This window comes from Anoplolepis gracilipes, chromosome 3, assembly GCF_047496725.1.
Source record: "Anoplolepis gracilipes chromosome 3, ASM4749672v1, whole genome shotgun sequence".
NCBI lineage: Eukaryota > Metazoa > Arthropoda > Insecta > Hymenoptera > Formicidae > Anoplolepis > Anoplolepis gracilipes.
Window position 1 is genome coordinate 17,710,841 of NC_132972.1, and position 18,244 is coordinate 17,729,084.

At 36.0% G+C, this 18,244-nt stretch overlaps 1 protein-coding gene across 1 annotated transcript; it reads left to right on the forward strand.

Moving 5' to 3' along the window:
• Positions 1–442: 442 nt before the first annotated feature.
• Positions 443–3,801, forward strand: LOC140663791 (uncharacterized). Its single transcript, XM_072888254.1, has 3 exons — positions 443–2,986; positions 3,062–3,264; positions 3,345–3,801. Exons 1-3 carry the CDS (start codon positions 2,362–2,364, stop codon positions 3,642–3,644), a joined length of 1,128 nt encoding a protein of 375 aa, XP_072744355.1. The 5' UTR covers positions 443–2,361; the 3' UTR covers positions 3,645–3,801.
• The last annotated feature ends 14,443 nt before the right edge of the window (positions 3,802–18,244 follow it).

The following is an 18,244-nucleotide window of genomic DNA, read 5'->3' on the forward strand; positions in this document are numbered from 1 at the left end:
ATTACGACGTAGGTTACAACATAAATTGGGCTGTCATTTCTCGCATACGAGACTATTTTTTACGCTTTCTAGTTCATTGATTTATAGCAGTGAGGCGTTGCATGAGAATTTTGACATGTGGGTAACATGTTGATAACATGTAGGTAACGTAGGACATATTTATAGGCTGCGTTCTTTTTGAACGCTCACGCGCTGAAAGCATCATACTATCTTTGTCGCTTATTATATGTCGAAAAAGATACTACAATTTTCATATTATATGTCATCTTGTTATAAAAAATAAATTTTTTTATTGCGGATTTTATCGGTTAGAAAATAATTTTAATAAGATTTTTGTGATTAAAATGACACTAAACACAATATGAATCGGATAATTTTTAATTACATAAATAATATTTTGATTATTTATGTAATTAAAAATTATCCGATTTATATCGTGTATGGTGTCACTTTAATCGCAAAAATCTCATTAATCCATTACAATTATTTTCGGACCAATAAAATGCGAAATGTAAAAATTTTATTTTCCTGCGAAAAGATGAAATATGATACGAAAGACTGGAGATAAAGGAAGGCTTTATCTCCAGTCTTTCAAGGATTCGATTTTCGAGCCGCGTCATTTAGACATCACTGGCTGATATGATCGCTAATGAAAATTTATCGGGAAAATAAATAAAAGAAAGGTTTTTTTAGTTTAAAATTTTTAATGTTAATTTATTTAATAACTATATATATTATCAGAGACAAGCCTGAGAGGTGCCGTTTTTGAGGAGGGAACCCATTCTCACCGCGGTACAGTGGCGCTAACTGGATCGATTTTAGAGCCGGTGGAACTACGTAGCTGGATCGACTTTCCAGCGATTCGCATCCGTGCTAGATCCACAAATTATGGTTCGTGTCCGTGCTAGATCCATAATTGTGGATCTCAAAAGTACGAAACATATACATTCATTAAGGAGATCCTAAACGCTTCTTTTTTACCGACGAACCACATAAAAACTTTGCGTGTACAGATATTTTTTTTGGCTACTCAAATCGATAAATCCTTTTCCACAATTGATGTACTTATAAGAACAAAGAATGGGCGCTATAATTTAAGCTAAGAAAGGGAAAAAAGTAAGAAATTACAGTTTTGTTATCTGCTCGTCATGTCAACATTTGTTTGAAATAAAAATTCTGCAGTTTTTCCATACACAATATATAGCGCCCATTCTTTGTTCTTATAAGTACTTCAATTGTGGAAAAGGATTTATCGATCTGAGTAGCCAAAAAAAATATCTGTACACGCAAAATTTTTATGCGGTTGTGTGATGCGAGATCGAGACACAAAGAGTAAAAAAGAGCCGTAAATAGTTGCCTAATATCGTGATAGATGGCATTACGATTTTTTTCTGGGCCATGTTCGCTTGCAAGCTGAAAGTGTGTTCTGTCTTTGTTCAACTTTCAATAAGTAACAAAGATAGAATGACGTTTTTAGCTAAGGCAAATTTAGTCTATGTATTGCTGTTGCTTTTTCACAAGCTCGTCTAAACATTTATATCTCTGTTTTCTTACATGAAAAAGCGATATGTAAGCGAGTGATTAGAAAAAGATAAAGTAATTATATATATATATAAAGTATATAAAGATTATATATATACATATATAAAGATATATGAAGATTATATATATATAATAAACTCAACACTTTACTCTCGACCAAACTGGCATATATTACATCAAAATTACACTTCACAACGTTTCGACCTTCATTTAGGTCCTTATCAAGTGATCTACAATGTTGTTAATTTATAATTAGTACAAGAACATTTATTTAACAAAAAGAATTAGTTTATTATGTAAAAATAATAGGAATTAATATTTCACATAAGTCGATAATTAGCGAGTTAAATTCAATGGGAATCAATGTTACAAAATTTTAAAGAGTATCGATATTTACTGATTAGATTAGATGTAACATGGTAAACACTATTTTTCGTGTCAGTTAGACAGCACGTCTTATAAATGCAAATGTTTTAGAGAGACTAGAGGACATTCAATATTTTGTCATATATGATGTTTAAGTTATCCATGTCCTTTTGTAAATTGATAGTGTTGTTGTTTATTTTTATAAAGAACATTTCAGCAATTTCTCTTTTTCTGACGTGTTTTTCATTATGTAAAATCGTAGGTAATGACCAGTCAAAATCATGGTTAAAATCAATTCTATGTTTGCTAATTACTGAGTGGTTACTCTCATGCATTTTTATATTTCTGAAATGTTCTTTAACGCGAGTGATGAGATGTCTTTTGGTTTGTCCAATGTAAGACAAATTACAATTCTTACAATTAATTTTGTAAACGACCTCTGTCTTGTTTTCAATGGGTAATTTATCTTTACCTAATGTAATTATGCAGTTCAATTTATTTGGAATTTTATATACCACTTTGAACCCTGCGTTCTGGCACCAACGTTTGAAGCAAATAGAAAACAAAATTCAACGTTCAATTTTTCGATTTATTCGTTACTTCACATTAGTAGTTGCTCAGTCTCCTACGTGTACGTTTCGCAAGAAATATTGTCGTACGAAAATGAGTTATACTGCCGTGGAATATACGGATATGATTATCACGTACGGAATGGCCGGGAAAAATGCACGTGCCGCGGCGCGTTTGTACGCGGAGCAATTTCCCGAGCGTGAACGACATCCCAATCACTTAGTGATTTTAAGGTGTATACAACGCGCACGAGAAACGGGAGTTTTTGTAGCAAATCGCCAAACTGCTGGTGCACCAATGCAGTATGGTGTAAATGATGAGGAGAGGGTTCTCGGAGCAGTGAAGGATAATCCTCAGATTAGTGTGCACTGTTTGGCTAGGATGCTTGGTCTCTCACGAAACATAGTGCATCGTATCTTGCGCCAAAATGGATTACATCCATTTCATTTTCCACGAGTACAGCAACTTTTGCCGAGAGACCGAGAACCACGCATCTATTTTTGTGAAAGTATTTTTATTTATTTATTTAATGTATTTTCCTGTTATTTTTAATAAATATTAATAGTCGGCGAAACATGCACAGGGTTTCTTGTACAATGTCGGCGGGATGATTCTTTTCCCGACCGCATTCTATGGACTGATGAGGCCACCTTCACGCCCAACGGTATTTTTAATAGACGTAATTTTTTATTATGGGCGGAAGAAAATCCGCACGTCATTCGAGAACACGCTTTTCAATATCGTTGGGCAATTAATGTATGGGCAGGAATAACGGCGAACGAAATCGTAAGTAATAAATTTACAGAGTAATCTAAAAAAATTTTTTCTTGCAGCTTCACTAAATTATTTATTTCGGAAATTTTCAGATTGGTCCCTACTTTCTACCGCCTCGTTTAAATGGAGAAGCATATACAAATTTCCTCCAATCAATTGCCTGTACTTTTGGAAAATATTCCCCTCCGCGCAAGAGCGCAACTAATTTTCCAGCACGACGGGGCACCTGCACATTTTTCGCGACAGGCACGCGAATTTTTAAACGCGCATTATTCGGACAGGTGGATGGGTCGAAATGGCCCAATCATCTGGCCGCCGCGATCGCCAGATCTAAATGTATTAGATTATTTTGTATGGGGATATATCAAAGATTTGGTCGAACACCAGCGTAATGGTACAGAAGCGGAAATGCGAGAAGCAATTCTCGCAGCTTTTAATACCATCACGCCGGATATGGCATATCGCGCGACGCGCAATATTATTCGAAGGGCCGAACTCTGTGTACGAGAACGAGGAAGGCATTTCGAACAATTTTAGCTTTAAATAATGAGTGGATTAGACCTATTGGGGATACCACTATAAAAAAAATGCGCCTTGCTATCTACCGCAAGGTGGTGAGGAAACGATAGCACATTTTTTATGCTGCGTGCGCGCGTACGAGAGAGAGAGGGGAAGAGAGAGAGAGAGAGAGAGAGAGAGAAAATAATTTTTCGATGCAAAACTTCAGCGTTAGACTCTGAGCACAATAGAGAAAACTAGGAATAAATGTTAAATATTATAATTAAGAATTATTTTATAATAATAATTGGAAAGACTCTGATATACAAATACAAATTCGGGTATGAAGGGCTTTCAAACTTTTATTAACAGCCTTTCATATTTCGAATTTGTATTTGTATAACAAAGTCTTTTCAATTTTATTATTTTAAAATAATTTTTATTGCTCTAATATTCATTATTTCATTATTTAATATTTATTATTTATTTATTTCTAACATTTGCACATACTGATAACTGAAAAAGTCAGACGCCATTAAACGAAGCGCGCACTATGTGTGTGACTCTTCAGATTGTCAATGCAGAGCGTTCCGCCTCCCGCTTCGCCGGCGCGCCTAATATCGAGTAACAGTGGAAGGCTTCTTCGTGCCCGCTTCGCCGGCGCGCTCTTGCCGGGCGTCGATTGGCTGATTTCTTATAATTAATATCTTATTAACTATTGCGAAAATTGCAAAATGGCACATAACTTTTCTACTCAGTTTAACCTACTCTACCTGCACGTAACGGGTGGTTCGCGAATTATGGGACACCCTGTATATACAATTTTTTTTTCAGCAAATATCAAACAAAAAACAAATCGAGGGAGATGTAAGAGCGGTAGCGTCGTCTACGCTACAAGCACAAAAGACGACGTCTACGCTGCAAACGAGAGAGACGACATCGATGTTTTAAAAAGGACCACGACCAAATAAAATAATTCAAAAGATTAGTTATTTATATAATTACGCACGCACGCACGCACGCATTTATATGTATCTAAATAAATAAATAAATAAATAAGAATATGCATATATATATATATATAATATGCATATGTGTATGTGTATATGTGCATATGTGTAGTTTATATTGATTTTTTAGTAAATTTATATACATACAAATGTGTATACATATACAAGGTGCCTAATGATTTTTATTATATTTTTGCAGGAAATAAACGAAGCAATATGACGAGCAATCAATAAGGATAGAAAAAGGCGGCAAAGGTACATGCAACCAGTGTATAAACTGTGTATATATTGGTCGCATGTACCTCAAACGCGTCCCCGACACCGGCACCGGTATACGTGACGTCGTATGCGGTACCACCGGCCTTCGCAGCATCAACGCCGGCATACGTACCACCAGCCTTCTTAGCATACGCCCCACCAGCATATCCACAAACATACAACCCAGCGAGCACTGCATCGGCGTACGTATCGCGGCCTTTCTAAATAAAAATAAAAATATATTATATATATGTAATTATAATTATATATAAATATATATACATATATGATTATAACTTTTGTATCTTTTTTTTCTACCTTTTATAAGTTTGTGTGAAGTATTCATGATATACATACATATAAACATATGTGTGTGTGTGTGTGTGTGTGTGCGTGCGTGTGCGCATATGTATATATATCCTTTTACACATACAATTATACACTGACGCATAAAGTATGCATTGTCATATATATATGTGTATATATATATATATATATATATATATATATATATATATATACAGGATGTCTCAGAATGACCGCATCACCTCTCGAGTGCAGGTAGAGCGGCTTAAATGGAATAGAAAAGTCCTGTACCATTTTGCGATTTTCGGAATAATTATTGAGAAATTAATTTACAAAGATCGGCAAATCCGGCGCGAGTATCAGGCCGCTGCAAAAAAGATGACGAAAAAGACGGCCTTAAGGACGGTCGCTAAGCGCACGCGGCGTAAATAGACGCCATTGCCTCGTGGTTATCAGGGGCATAGACGAGAAGCGTTGATAAGAACAATAGATTAACGATTATTATTTAGCGACCGGCCTAGCGGTGGGCTGTCTTTCTCGCCATATTTTTTGTGATAGGCCGTCCTTCTCGCCATCTTTTTTGCAGCGGACTGATACTCGCGCCGGATTTGCCGATCTTTGTAAATTAATTTCTCAATAATTATTCTGAAAATCGCAAAATGGCACAGGACTTTTCTATTCCATTTAACCTGCTCTACCTGCACCCGAGAGGTGATACGGTCATTTTGAGACACCCTGTATATATATATATATATACATGATATATATACATACATACATATGTATATGTATGTATATCATGAATACTTCACACAACTTATAAAAGGTAGAAAAAAAGATACAAGTTATAATCATATATTTATATATATTTATATATAATTATAATTATATATATATTTATTTTATATTATATATTATATATTTATCATATATTTTATTGGTGAAAAGGCCGCGGTACGTATTATGCCGATGCATTGCTCAATGGGTTATGCATATCGGTATATGCATACGCCGGTGAAGCGTACGTTACAATGGCCGGCGGTGGCGCATACACTGGCATCGGTGCTGCATAGGCTGATGGTCCTGAGACCGCGTACACCGGCGTCGGTGGCACGAAGGCCGGTGGTGGCGCGTACGCCGGCATCGCCGGTGGTGGCGCATACACCGGCATCGGTGCTGCCATTGTTGGTGCGTATGACGCTGCATGTACTGGTGCCGGTGTCGAGACGTATGAGGTACATGTGGCCAGTTTATACACTGGTCGCATGTACCTTTGCCGCCTTTTTTCCGCTCTTCGAACTGCTTCTTTTATTTTCTGCAAAAATATAATAAAAATCATTAGACACAAATATGTATATTGTTGTGCCCGTGCCGTGAGGATAGGGTCTTTTGGGATATTCACCCAAAGAGTTGGAACTCAGGCAGCAAAAAAAAACTCCGTACTAGTTTAGTAAAAGAATATATTTCGGTCGTACCGTTACACTTATCTTCACTACTGTTAGTTCGCGTATTCAGTCGTCGTGTAGACGAACCGTGTCGATAGGTCGATAACTTATTTACGCGCGACTTTCTTATTAGCTACTTTCTTACGAGCGACCGCGATGGGTCTCGCGATCGGTTTATATATCGCTTTAATTTCGAGGGTGGAAGGATGAGGTTTTCCGGGTCGGAGCGCGGGACGTGCTCCGTGCTCGGGTGTCGTAATGCTTATTCAGCTTGACCGTGACTTGTTTTTTTGTTGGTCACGTCTTATTTTTTTTTCTTAATCTTTCTATTTAATTCTTAATTTTCTTATTTAATTCTTTTAATGCTTTGCTTTGCTTGCTTGATTTTAGTTTCTTATTTTTTAATTTTATGTATTTACTTTTCCTTTCCAGGTAAGTGTATCGGGTTACGACATCCTTCCCCCTTTGGGAAAAGAAAATTTACTAGCGGTAAATTTTCTTTACCTTATTTTTGCTTCTTAGTCTATGTTCTTACAGTCTGTCTTATTAATATAACATGGCTGTGTTGTTTCCGTCATCTAGTGTTGTGTCGGGTTGGTAAGGTCTGTCATAAATTTTTTCTCTTTGTACTCGTGGTATGCTTATTTGAATTGTGCTTATTTTGTCCTGTTGTTCTTTTTTCGTTTGCTTCCTTTTTACTAGGTGAGTTAATACTACAATGCTGAGTATAATTATTGTTCCTGTGATACCTGATATCGCGGGATATATTACATGTTCTCGTATCAGTAGACTATCTTTATTTATCTGTCTGTCTGTCTCTGTCAGTGTGTTACTCAGTTTCATTAATTCGGATGGGTTCTGTATTATTTTTCGTAATTTTATGCTTTCTATCTTGTCTTTTGGTTCGTTCGTCTGTATTTTCAGTATGTTTGTTAAGTTGTAGTCGAGTATCTTTGTATTTATATATGTTGTTATGGCGGGTTTGTTCGCTTTTATTATTATGTCGGGCGTTACTAATTTACATTTTTCTTTTATTGTTATTCGCCCTGACCTTTTGATTTCGGTTTTCTTTGTTATTCCGTTACTACATGTTATTTCTATTGGCTGTCTTTTTCTAGCGGAGTATATCCATGAGTTCGCGTCACTCAGCGTTATCCATATCGTTGAGTTGGCGTGTATGTGTCGTGTGTTACAGCTGTTTATATGTGTGTCTGTTCGTACATATGTCTGTACCTCGCATAAAGCTTGGCTGCTATGTGGTGTGTTGGATGACTTCTTTCGCATACATATTTGTTGTCGTTTCGCATACATTTTTCTAATTCGCTTTCCGTGGTTGTAAAATATGTTCGACTATCGATGTCTATCGCTATTATCGGTTGGCTTACTTCTATACATATAAATGTGTCGTCTTATTTATGGATGGGTAGAGGGATTGCTTTTATTATCTCGTAGGGTACATTATTAATGGAAATCTTACTATCGTAATTATTCCTATACTATCGTAGTATGCGCTTATTTTTATAAATTTTTCGATCTCCCCAATTTTCTGGTGCAATGTTGAACGGAAAGTGCGTTCCTTGCGGTATTTGTACCGCGATTTCCTTAAGATTATTTATTATGGTTTCGATCGGTAGTATTCTTATGTTTATTATTCCGCTTTTCGCGCTATTTAAATGCGTTACGATATCGATAATATCCGTTATTAATCTTCTGATGATCGCGTTTAATACGATGAAATGTTTGTCCATCTCTTCTCTGTGTCCGAATCCTGTTTTCATCTGTATCCAGCTTTGTCGCATTTTCTCTGTCACATTTAAAAACTTGTCTTCATTATCCTGTATTATTTTCTCTGATTCTTCTACGTGTGCAATGGTTGCGTTTAACACTTTAATTTGATTCTTCAACGCATGCTGTAATGTTTGTTGATTTCCTTCTAGCATTTTCAATTGTTCGTTAATTACTTTTTCGTCGTCGGCATCCATCGTGCCGAATAGCGTTTTGGCTATGGTTCCTAGTCCATCTACGAGTTCTCTCCTTGTTTTCTTTGCTAACTGATAGGTCGTTCTTAAACGTGTGGAGTCTCTATCGTCCCGTTCGCGGTCGTGGCGCTTCCTTTAAAGGTAAGATTTATTTTATTTACATTTACTTTTCTTCGCTTCTCTATCGCTTTCCTCCGCGCGCGTCGCCGTCTACTATTCTAATTTTCGATGAACGCTTTCAATCGGTTTACGTGTACGCGTATCATCCTTCTTCCCATTTTTATCGTATAGTTTACGAATTTTTCTCGGTAATTAGATAGGGTCCGAGCCATATGGAATCTAACTTCTTTGATCGCCCTCTACGCACCGTTTCGTCGTGTAGCAGGACTTTCTCTCCTACTTTGAATGTAGTTTCGCGTGTCTTCTTATCGTAATTTTCCTTCGCTTTTATTTTTTCGTTGCGTAGGTGCTCCTTTGCGACTTGCTGCGTTGCGCGTAATTTTTCTCGCAGTTCGCTTGCGTAGTTTTCGTACGTATATGTAGGTTTTGGCGGTTGCGATAGAGTTGTCGGTAGGGTTGCTCTGTGTCCGTAAATTAATTCGAATGGTGTGAATCTTGTCGCTGTGTGCGGAGTAGTATTATACGTGAACATTGCGTATGGGATCCATTCGACCCAGTCGGTTTGATCTGCGTTGATATAGTGTCGTAAATATTCGGCTAGTGTACGATGTGATCTTTCCAGCGCTCCGTTGCTCTCTGGATGATACGCTGGCGTTTGTATCTTTTCGATTTTTAATAGTTTGCAAGTATTCTTAAACATTTCGCTTAGGAAATTTGTTCCTTGGTCGGTTAGTATTTTTTCTGGAATCCCATGCTCGAATATTATTTTCGTTGCAAATTCTTTTGCGATTGTTGCGGCTTCTTGGTTCGCTATTGGTATCGCTTTACTAAATTTTGTTAAATTATCTTGGAAAGTTAAGATATACTTGTTTCCAGTATTTGTAGTTGTTAGTGGTCCGACTATATCTAATGCACATTTTCCGAATGGCTTATCGGCAGTGTCCGTGATTATTAACGGTGCCTTATTTTTTCTTGACAGTTTATTTCGTTGGCATAGTTCGCATTTCGCTATATAATTTTCGTCTTTCGTTATTCCTTTCCAATTATGCATTAGTCGAATTCGATTTATTGTTCGTTCGATTCCTTGATGTCCTCACCTAGGGGTGCGTTGTAGTATTCGTATAATATCTTTTATTTCTCATTTTCCGTGTATTCTTGCCTTGTTCTCGTGTCGCGTGCCTCTTCCTCTTTAATTGCATTGATATCCGCTACGTGTCGACTCAGCGCGTCAGCGTTTCTGTTCGCTGTTCCGGCTTTATGTATTATTACATTATCGTATTCTTCTAATTTAAGTCTCTATCGGGTCAATCGAGATCCGGGGTCACTGACATTAAATAACCACACTAACGATTTGTGATCCGTCACGACCGTGAATTTGGTTCCATATAAGTATGGTCGAAAATGTTTAACGGCCCATACTATAGCGAGTAACTCTTTCTCTGTCGTACTGTAATTCTGTTCTGCCTTTGTTAGTACTCGACTCGCGTACGCTACGGGTCGGTCTTGTCCTATCTGTCCTTGCGATAATATGGCTCCGATTGCATAGTCGGATGCATCTGTCGTCACTATAAATTCTTTTGTAAAATCTGGGTACTTCAGTACCGGTGCTGTCGTTAGTTTTTCTTTTAGTAATTCAAAGGCGTTCTGTTGCGCTTGCGTCCACTTGAACTTGTTTTCTTTCTTGGTTAATTTTGTGAGTGGTTTCGCTATTTTGGAAAAATTTTCAATAAATTTCCGATAATATCTGGTCAATCCTATAAATGCTTGTACATCCTTGACCTTTTTTGGCGTCAGAAAATTTTTTACAGCTTTTAATTTGGTTGGGTCGGGTGATATTCCGTTCTCCGTAATTATGTGTCCGAGATATGTCATTTCCTTTCTCAGAAATTCACATTTGTCGGGCTGTAATTTTAGTCGGTTTTCCCGTAATCTTTTTAGTACCTCGATTAATCTGTTATTGTGTTCCCTTAAACTAGCTCCAAAAATTACAATATCGTCTAAATAAACTAGACATTTTATTCCTTGCAATCCGCTTAACACTGCGTTCATTAATCGCTGGAATGTGGCGGGTGCGTTTTTTAATCCAAACGGCATTCTGTTAAATTTGTAGTGTCCGGACGGCGTGGAAAAGGCTGTTTTACTTTTGTCATTTTCTTCCATCTCGATTTGGTGATATCCTGATGCCAGGTCGAGGGTAGTAAAATATTTTGCGTTCCCTAATTGATCCAATATGTCCGTAATATTCGGTAGAGGGAATGAGTCGCCTATTGTTAAGTCGTTCAATTTTCGAAAGTCTACCACCATTCTAAATTTTTGTTTTCCGGATGCATCTAATTTCTTCGGAACGACTAGTAAGGGTGCGTTCCATTGGCTCACGCTTGCCCTAATTATTCCATTATTCAGCATCTCTTGCATTTGTCGATTGACTTCCGTCTTTTGTTTTTCTAGCAGTCGATATGATCGTACGTTAACCGGTGCGCTATCTGCTTGTGTTGCAATTTGATGTGTCACCGCGTTCGTACATGTGAGTGGCTCTCCGTCGGTGTGGAACACGTCACTGTATTCCTCGCAGATATCTCTTATCGCTTTTTCCTCTTCCTTATTTAGGTGTCCGGTGCGGAGCTCTTCTAATATTTTCTCGGTTTGTCGTAGACTTTTCTCCTCCGTCATCGAATGTGCGAGATTTATCTCCGTTGCGTCTTCGGCTTCAATTTTCTCAATTGTTATCTGTGGCATTGTAATTTCGACTTCGTTTTCGTTTGTATTCATTACGCTCGCAGGGCATAAGAATTTTTCGGGTTTGACTAGGCAGTTCCCTATGAATACGCCTGGTATTATTTCCTCTGTTCGGGTTACTCCCATCATGTTGATTGTCGTTGCCACTTGTACTATTGTTTCGCTCCGAGGCTGTAATGTGATCTTTTGATAAGGGTATAGTCTCAGTATATTTCGTCCGATTTTTAGCTGTTTCGTTGAGTAATTGCATATCGCTTCTTGTTTTTTGAGAAAATCTATTCCTATTATTCCTTCATACTCAATCGGAAAATCGTCTTTTATGACATAAAATCTATGTTTTATTTTTTCATCTCGCAACTTTATCGTCGCATTTATTCGTCTAATGGTATATACTTGGTGTCCCATCACGCCCGTGAGGGTTATTTTGTCTTCGGTTATCATCGTTTCTCCTTTTAGATTTCTCACTTTGATAAGAGAAATGGCTGCTCCCGTATCGCAATTATATAAATAACTAACCTTTTGGACAATTTTATTTTGCCGTGGTCCTTTTTCGGTTTGTGTAGACGCCGTCTCCTGCGCTTGTAGCGTAAACGACGCTCCTATATCTTCCTGGTTTTTTTTTATTTGATATTTGCTGAAAAGAAATTGTATATATATGTATAATATATGTATAATATATGTATAATAATATAAATAAATATAATATAATAATAAAATAAATAATATATTTGTATTTGTACTTACAACTTGACATGTTTCCCATTCTTTTATCTCTTACACGACGCACATGTAACAACGCGACCCTAGCAAAAGACGATCGACAGTGATGCTATTTCTGAGACTCTGTCCACTGCTGAAATAAAATGAAATAAAATGGCATCACTGGATCGGACGACGAACGAGCTCGCATACATACACCACGAAGAAGCCGTGTATGTGTGCTATAATAATTATATGTCAATAATGTATATATATATATATATATGTACCTCTATTTTCATATATTTATATACATTATATACATATACATATTCTTCATGTCATAATATTTATAGCTTTTTTATAACAATATTCATAACATACAAATATGTTTTGCTCTTTGAAAAGATAAGTGCAAATCAAATTTACGATTGTATAATCACATATATGAAATCAATATCAATCGATAAAAAAATTATTTATTTTGAATTATGAATTGTATAAGATGACAGTTGGATATAACTTGGCGAGAATAAGAAGGATTACAAATATACATTTGGAAAAATTGCATATAACATATAAATTTAGATTTTGTAATATATAAATGCAATAAAATCAACTGTAATAAAATAAACTAAAAAAAAGTATCTTTATATTCTTGTGGCTTGTCAATATTGCAAATGCATGTTTGCAAAAATATCTTTCTCATTCTTGTATAACTTTCAGATTTGTTATCTCGTATAATTTATAATCCAATTTCAACATACTCTCGATTGATTTTAAATGTGCGATTATACAATTATTTTGATTTATTTTTATCTTTGCAGAGAGTAAAACACATACAAAAGAAATAATTATGTGTCTATTTTAAATGTATTCATCTGTAACGCTGTATCTTTATAAGCTATGTGTTCGTGATTGTAATAATAAATTGTATGTACCCAAGCCCTCGAGTGCGAATCTCGGAATTGTCGCGTGTATAATCAAAAACTGCGCGTTCAATCTATCGGGAGCTGCGCTTTCGTGCGGGCGCCCACCGCCGGGCTGCCTACCGAGACGATACAAAAGGCTGTATCATCATAACAAATATAAGACTGGACAATATATATATATATATATATATATATATATATAAAGTATCATGTCTAAATAGACACCATGTCTGCAAAAGACACCCCGCAAAGTAATATATAAATATAGAAATGTAAAAATTATTATATGTGTAACGAGGCACCTCCCGTTACTGACAACAGCCTCGTTCCCGAACGACCATTAGTCGGAAGTCCGCAGCCCGGTGACTATCAACTGGGCAAAAGCGGAAGCGCGGTGCGCCCTTTTTTTAGACCTCTAACTCGCGGCCGTTGCGACCGAAGGATCTCGGCGAGTGAAAGACTAAGTCCCGCTCGGGTACCGTCCGACCGTTACCGTAAACACCCGAGCGGCGACACGGTCTCGATGCTCGCCGAGGCCTTGAACTCCGCCGACCGATCACGGAGAAGCCCGAGGTCGCAACGGCGTTCAAAGTTAAACCTTCCAGAAGAATTACGTTGAATAATTTATGTTACATATGTATAAAAGAATAAAATATAGTACAATAGGCCTCAGGCGAAAATCCATATTACAATAACCTAACGCCAATAGTGAAACCTCGTGGGGTTATTTTTACATGCATTTTGTAGCAGACTCAAAACCGTACAAATTTAAACTTTTTTGTAACTTCAACCAGTTATGAAATATTTGCTCCGACATCTATGGACAGACCTTATATATATAATATTTTATATATTCTGAGACAATTTTAGTTATGCATATTATATAATTATATAATAACATACTATTTCTTTATATATATCTATATAATGAATTATGAATATTGCTATAATTTAAAAATTATAAATATTATAATATAATAAAAAATTACATAAATGTATGAAGATAAAGATACATATACAGGGTGTCCCATTTTAAATAATGCACTCAAATATCTCTGAAACGGTGCGAAATAAAAAAATTTTTCAAACAAAAGTTGTATGGCTTGAAAGAGGCCATCAGATGGTGGCAATGATTTGACCTTGACATTTTTTTATTAACGTACCGTTTCGAAGATATTTGATTGCATTATTTAAAATGGGACACTCTGTATATACATTTATTGACATATAATTACTAGTTTGATTTTCAATATACAACTTCTAAATTTATTTTTTATTTTTGGAGAAGAGTGACAAAATGCTTTATTTTTGGAAATAAAAATAATTTGTTTGATTTATTTGAAGACGCGCGGTATAAACAACTGAATCTCGCGAAAATATACATGTATCTATTGCGCGGTGATAACGTACACGTAACGTGACAACCGCACGCGAGAAAATTCAATAAAGGTTATAACGTCGAATTTATTATAGTGTTATAGAATTTGATTATTTATATTAGTGTAGTTATAGTGTGTATGTGCATATACGATGGGACGCAAGTACCACGAAAAATGCTTGCCTCTCAATGCTCGCAGGTTTTCGACAGAGAGGATGGTTTAAAAGGTGAGTACAACATCAATTTTTTATTGTTATATCAAACACACATACATATACGCGCGCACGCACGCGCGCACGCACGCACGCACGCACTCACGCACTCACGCACGCACACACGCGCACACACGCGCACACACACACACACACATACACACACGCTCACATACGCTCACACGCACGCACACACACACACACACACACACACGCTCACACACGCTCACACACGCTCACACACGCTCACACGCACGCGCACACACACACACACACGCTCACACACGCTCACACACGCACACACACACACACACACACACACACACACTCATACACAGATTGTATATCTATTACGTACATACATCCATAACAAATAGATACAGACATACAAATCGGAATTATAGATGAATCTTTTATTCAGGATCATCTCAAGTCTAGTTCTAGGATTCTGTTCAGCCAATAAGAAAGCTGAATGGAATCTGGAAAATTTACTTGAGAAGATGTTGAATGTAAGACCAATCTATGAATTCCAGCTACACAGAAAGATAAAAAGAAGACAGATGTAGAGAGAGAGAGAGAGAGAGAGGGAGAGAGAGAGAGAGAGAGAGAGAGAGAGAGAGAGAGAGAGAGAGAGAGAGAGAGAGAGAGAGAGAGAGAGAGAGAGAGAGAGAGAGAGAGAGAGAGAGAATGTCTTTGCAAAAATTATAAAGCATATTATTGATCGTATTTATTACTGACAATGAGTACTGGGCATAAAATATGAATGGATATAGATTTAACAATCTCTCTCTTTTTCCCTTTCATCTTTTTTTCTATAACCGTCCCTTTTTGTTTATTACATACGTGCATCTCTATCTGTTTATTATATACGTGTTATGAATAAATGGTTATATATCTACTAATCATAAAGATATTGGAATTCTTTATTTTTTATTTACAATCTGAGCAAACATAATTGATTTATCCTATTCGAATAGAATTGAGATCATTAGAACGACGTCACATTAAAATGATCAAATTTATAATTCAATCATAATTAGGCATACATTTATTATAACTTCATTTGTAATTGTACATTTTTTGGTGTAGTTGGACATTTTCTTATTCTTTTTATTGTTTAGATTCCTAGATATAACATATCTTCATACTAGTATAATACAAGATTTTAACTATTGATATATAAATTTTAAAGAACTAGATCCTAGAATTCTATTCGAATAAGTTAACAATTATACTTACTCAGATTGGGAATAAAAAATTAAAAATCCAATATTATGATTAGTGGACATATAATCATTTATTCATATAGCACGTATGTAATAAACAGATAGGGATGGTTATAGGAAGAAAGATGAGAGAGAAAAAGAATGAGTGAGCGAGTATCTGTATATCTTATCGTTTGCACTGTTGTGAGATAAATAATGTAAATAAGAAAAAAAGAGAAATCCATCGATACTTTATTCCCAGTACTTAGTAATAAATACAACTGATAATATATTGCTTTATGATTTTTACAAAGACATTTGGTCGCTTATTTGCTCTCTCTCTCTCTCTCTCTCTCTCTCTCTCTCTCTCTCTCTCTCTCTCTCTCTCTCTCTCTCATTATTATTTTTCTCTTATTATTATCATTTATTATTTTTATACATGGTAACCAAAAAAATTCATTGACGGAAAATTATTTTCAATAAAATGTAAAATATATTAAATAACAAATAAAATATTATTATTATTATTCTAAAATTGGATTACAATTTTTAAAATATTTTCTTTTCATAAAAAATAACGAGTTTATAAAAATCTTCAAGAAATGTTTCATTACACGTGATACTTCAGTAATATTCACGTGTTCCTGGAGAATCTTCACACTTTCAGTTTTAGAAATTTTTCAGAAACACATAACTGAAGAAGTAAAAAGCATTACATCTGACATATACATATGATTATTGACCAATTTTTGAAACGTTTCAAAGTCATAGTTGAAAAATAATTAAACATTTTTATTAACTTTTATAGTCTAATTCCTAAATAATAAGTTATATTTTATTTTATTTAATAAGGTTTTTTAAATAATTTTTTTCACCAGAATATCTTTTTGGATTACCCTGTATATCTATAAAAAATGATATTTACTCAAAAATTTGTAAAGGAAGATATGCATTTGAAGCAGTTTGGAGAGCATGATAGGATCATTGAGTTCATTTTAGATGGAACAATTGTTTTCATATCGAGCAAAAAAACATGTTACTATGAGATGTATGCATGATTTCAATATATTTATCTTCCTTTTTCATGAAAATAAAACTAAGTGTGAAAAAGGAATCAAATAATTCTGGCGTGTTGCTATAACTGCTTGAAATGCATATCCTTCTTTATTGCCAATACTTTGTTACATTATTTTTATTTATCATTTTATATGTCATTACTTATATATACATACATTAGCATAAATATATATATAAATCGTTTATTATCATCTCTGAAAGATAAGATTACAGTCCTTTGTTTATATCCATATTTTTATAAGTAGTTAGTGCCAGAGGCGATATTCGTGTGCTGGTTGCTTCAAAAATAATGCCAGAGGCGATATTCGTGTGCTGGTTGCTGCAAAAATAATGCCAGAGGCGATATTCGTGTGCTGGTTGCTGCAAAAATAATGCCAGAGGCGATACTCGTGTGCTGGTTGCTTCAAAAATAATGCCAGAGGCGATACTCGTGTGCTGGTTGCTGCAAAAATAATGCCAGAGGCGATACTCGTGTGCTGGTTGCTGCAAAAATAATGCCAGAGGCGATACTCGTGTGCTGGTTGCTACAAAAATAATGCCAGAGGCGATACTCGTGTGCTAGTTGCTGCAAAAATAATGCCAGAAGCGATACTCGTGTGCTGGTTGCTGCAAAAATAATGCCAGAGGCGATACTCGTGTGCTGGTTGCTTCAAAAATAATGCCAGAGGCGATATTCGTGTGCTGGTTGCTTCAAAAATAATGCCAGAGGCGATATTTGTGTGCTGGTTGCTGCAAAAATAATGCCAGAGGCGATATTCGTGTGCTGGTTGCTGCAAAAATAATGCCAGAAGCGATATTCGTGTGCTGGTTGCTGCAAAAATAATGCCAGAGGCGATATTCGTGTGCTGCTTGCTGCAAAAATAATGCCAGAGGCGATATTCGTGTGTTGGTTGCTTCAAAAATAATGCCAGAGGCGATATTCGTGTGTTGGTTGCTTCAAAAATAATGCCAGAGGCGATATTCGTGTACTGGTTGCTGCAAAAATAATGCCAGAGGCGATATTCGTGTGCTGGTTGCTGCAAAAATAATGCCAGAGACGATATTCGTATGCTGGTTATTTAAAAAATATTTTATACCAGATGCGGTTTGCATGTGCGCTTTGATTTATTAAAAATTATGGCATTATATGTATTGTCC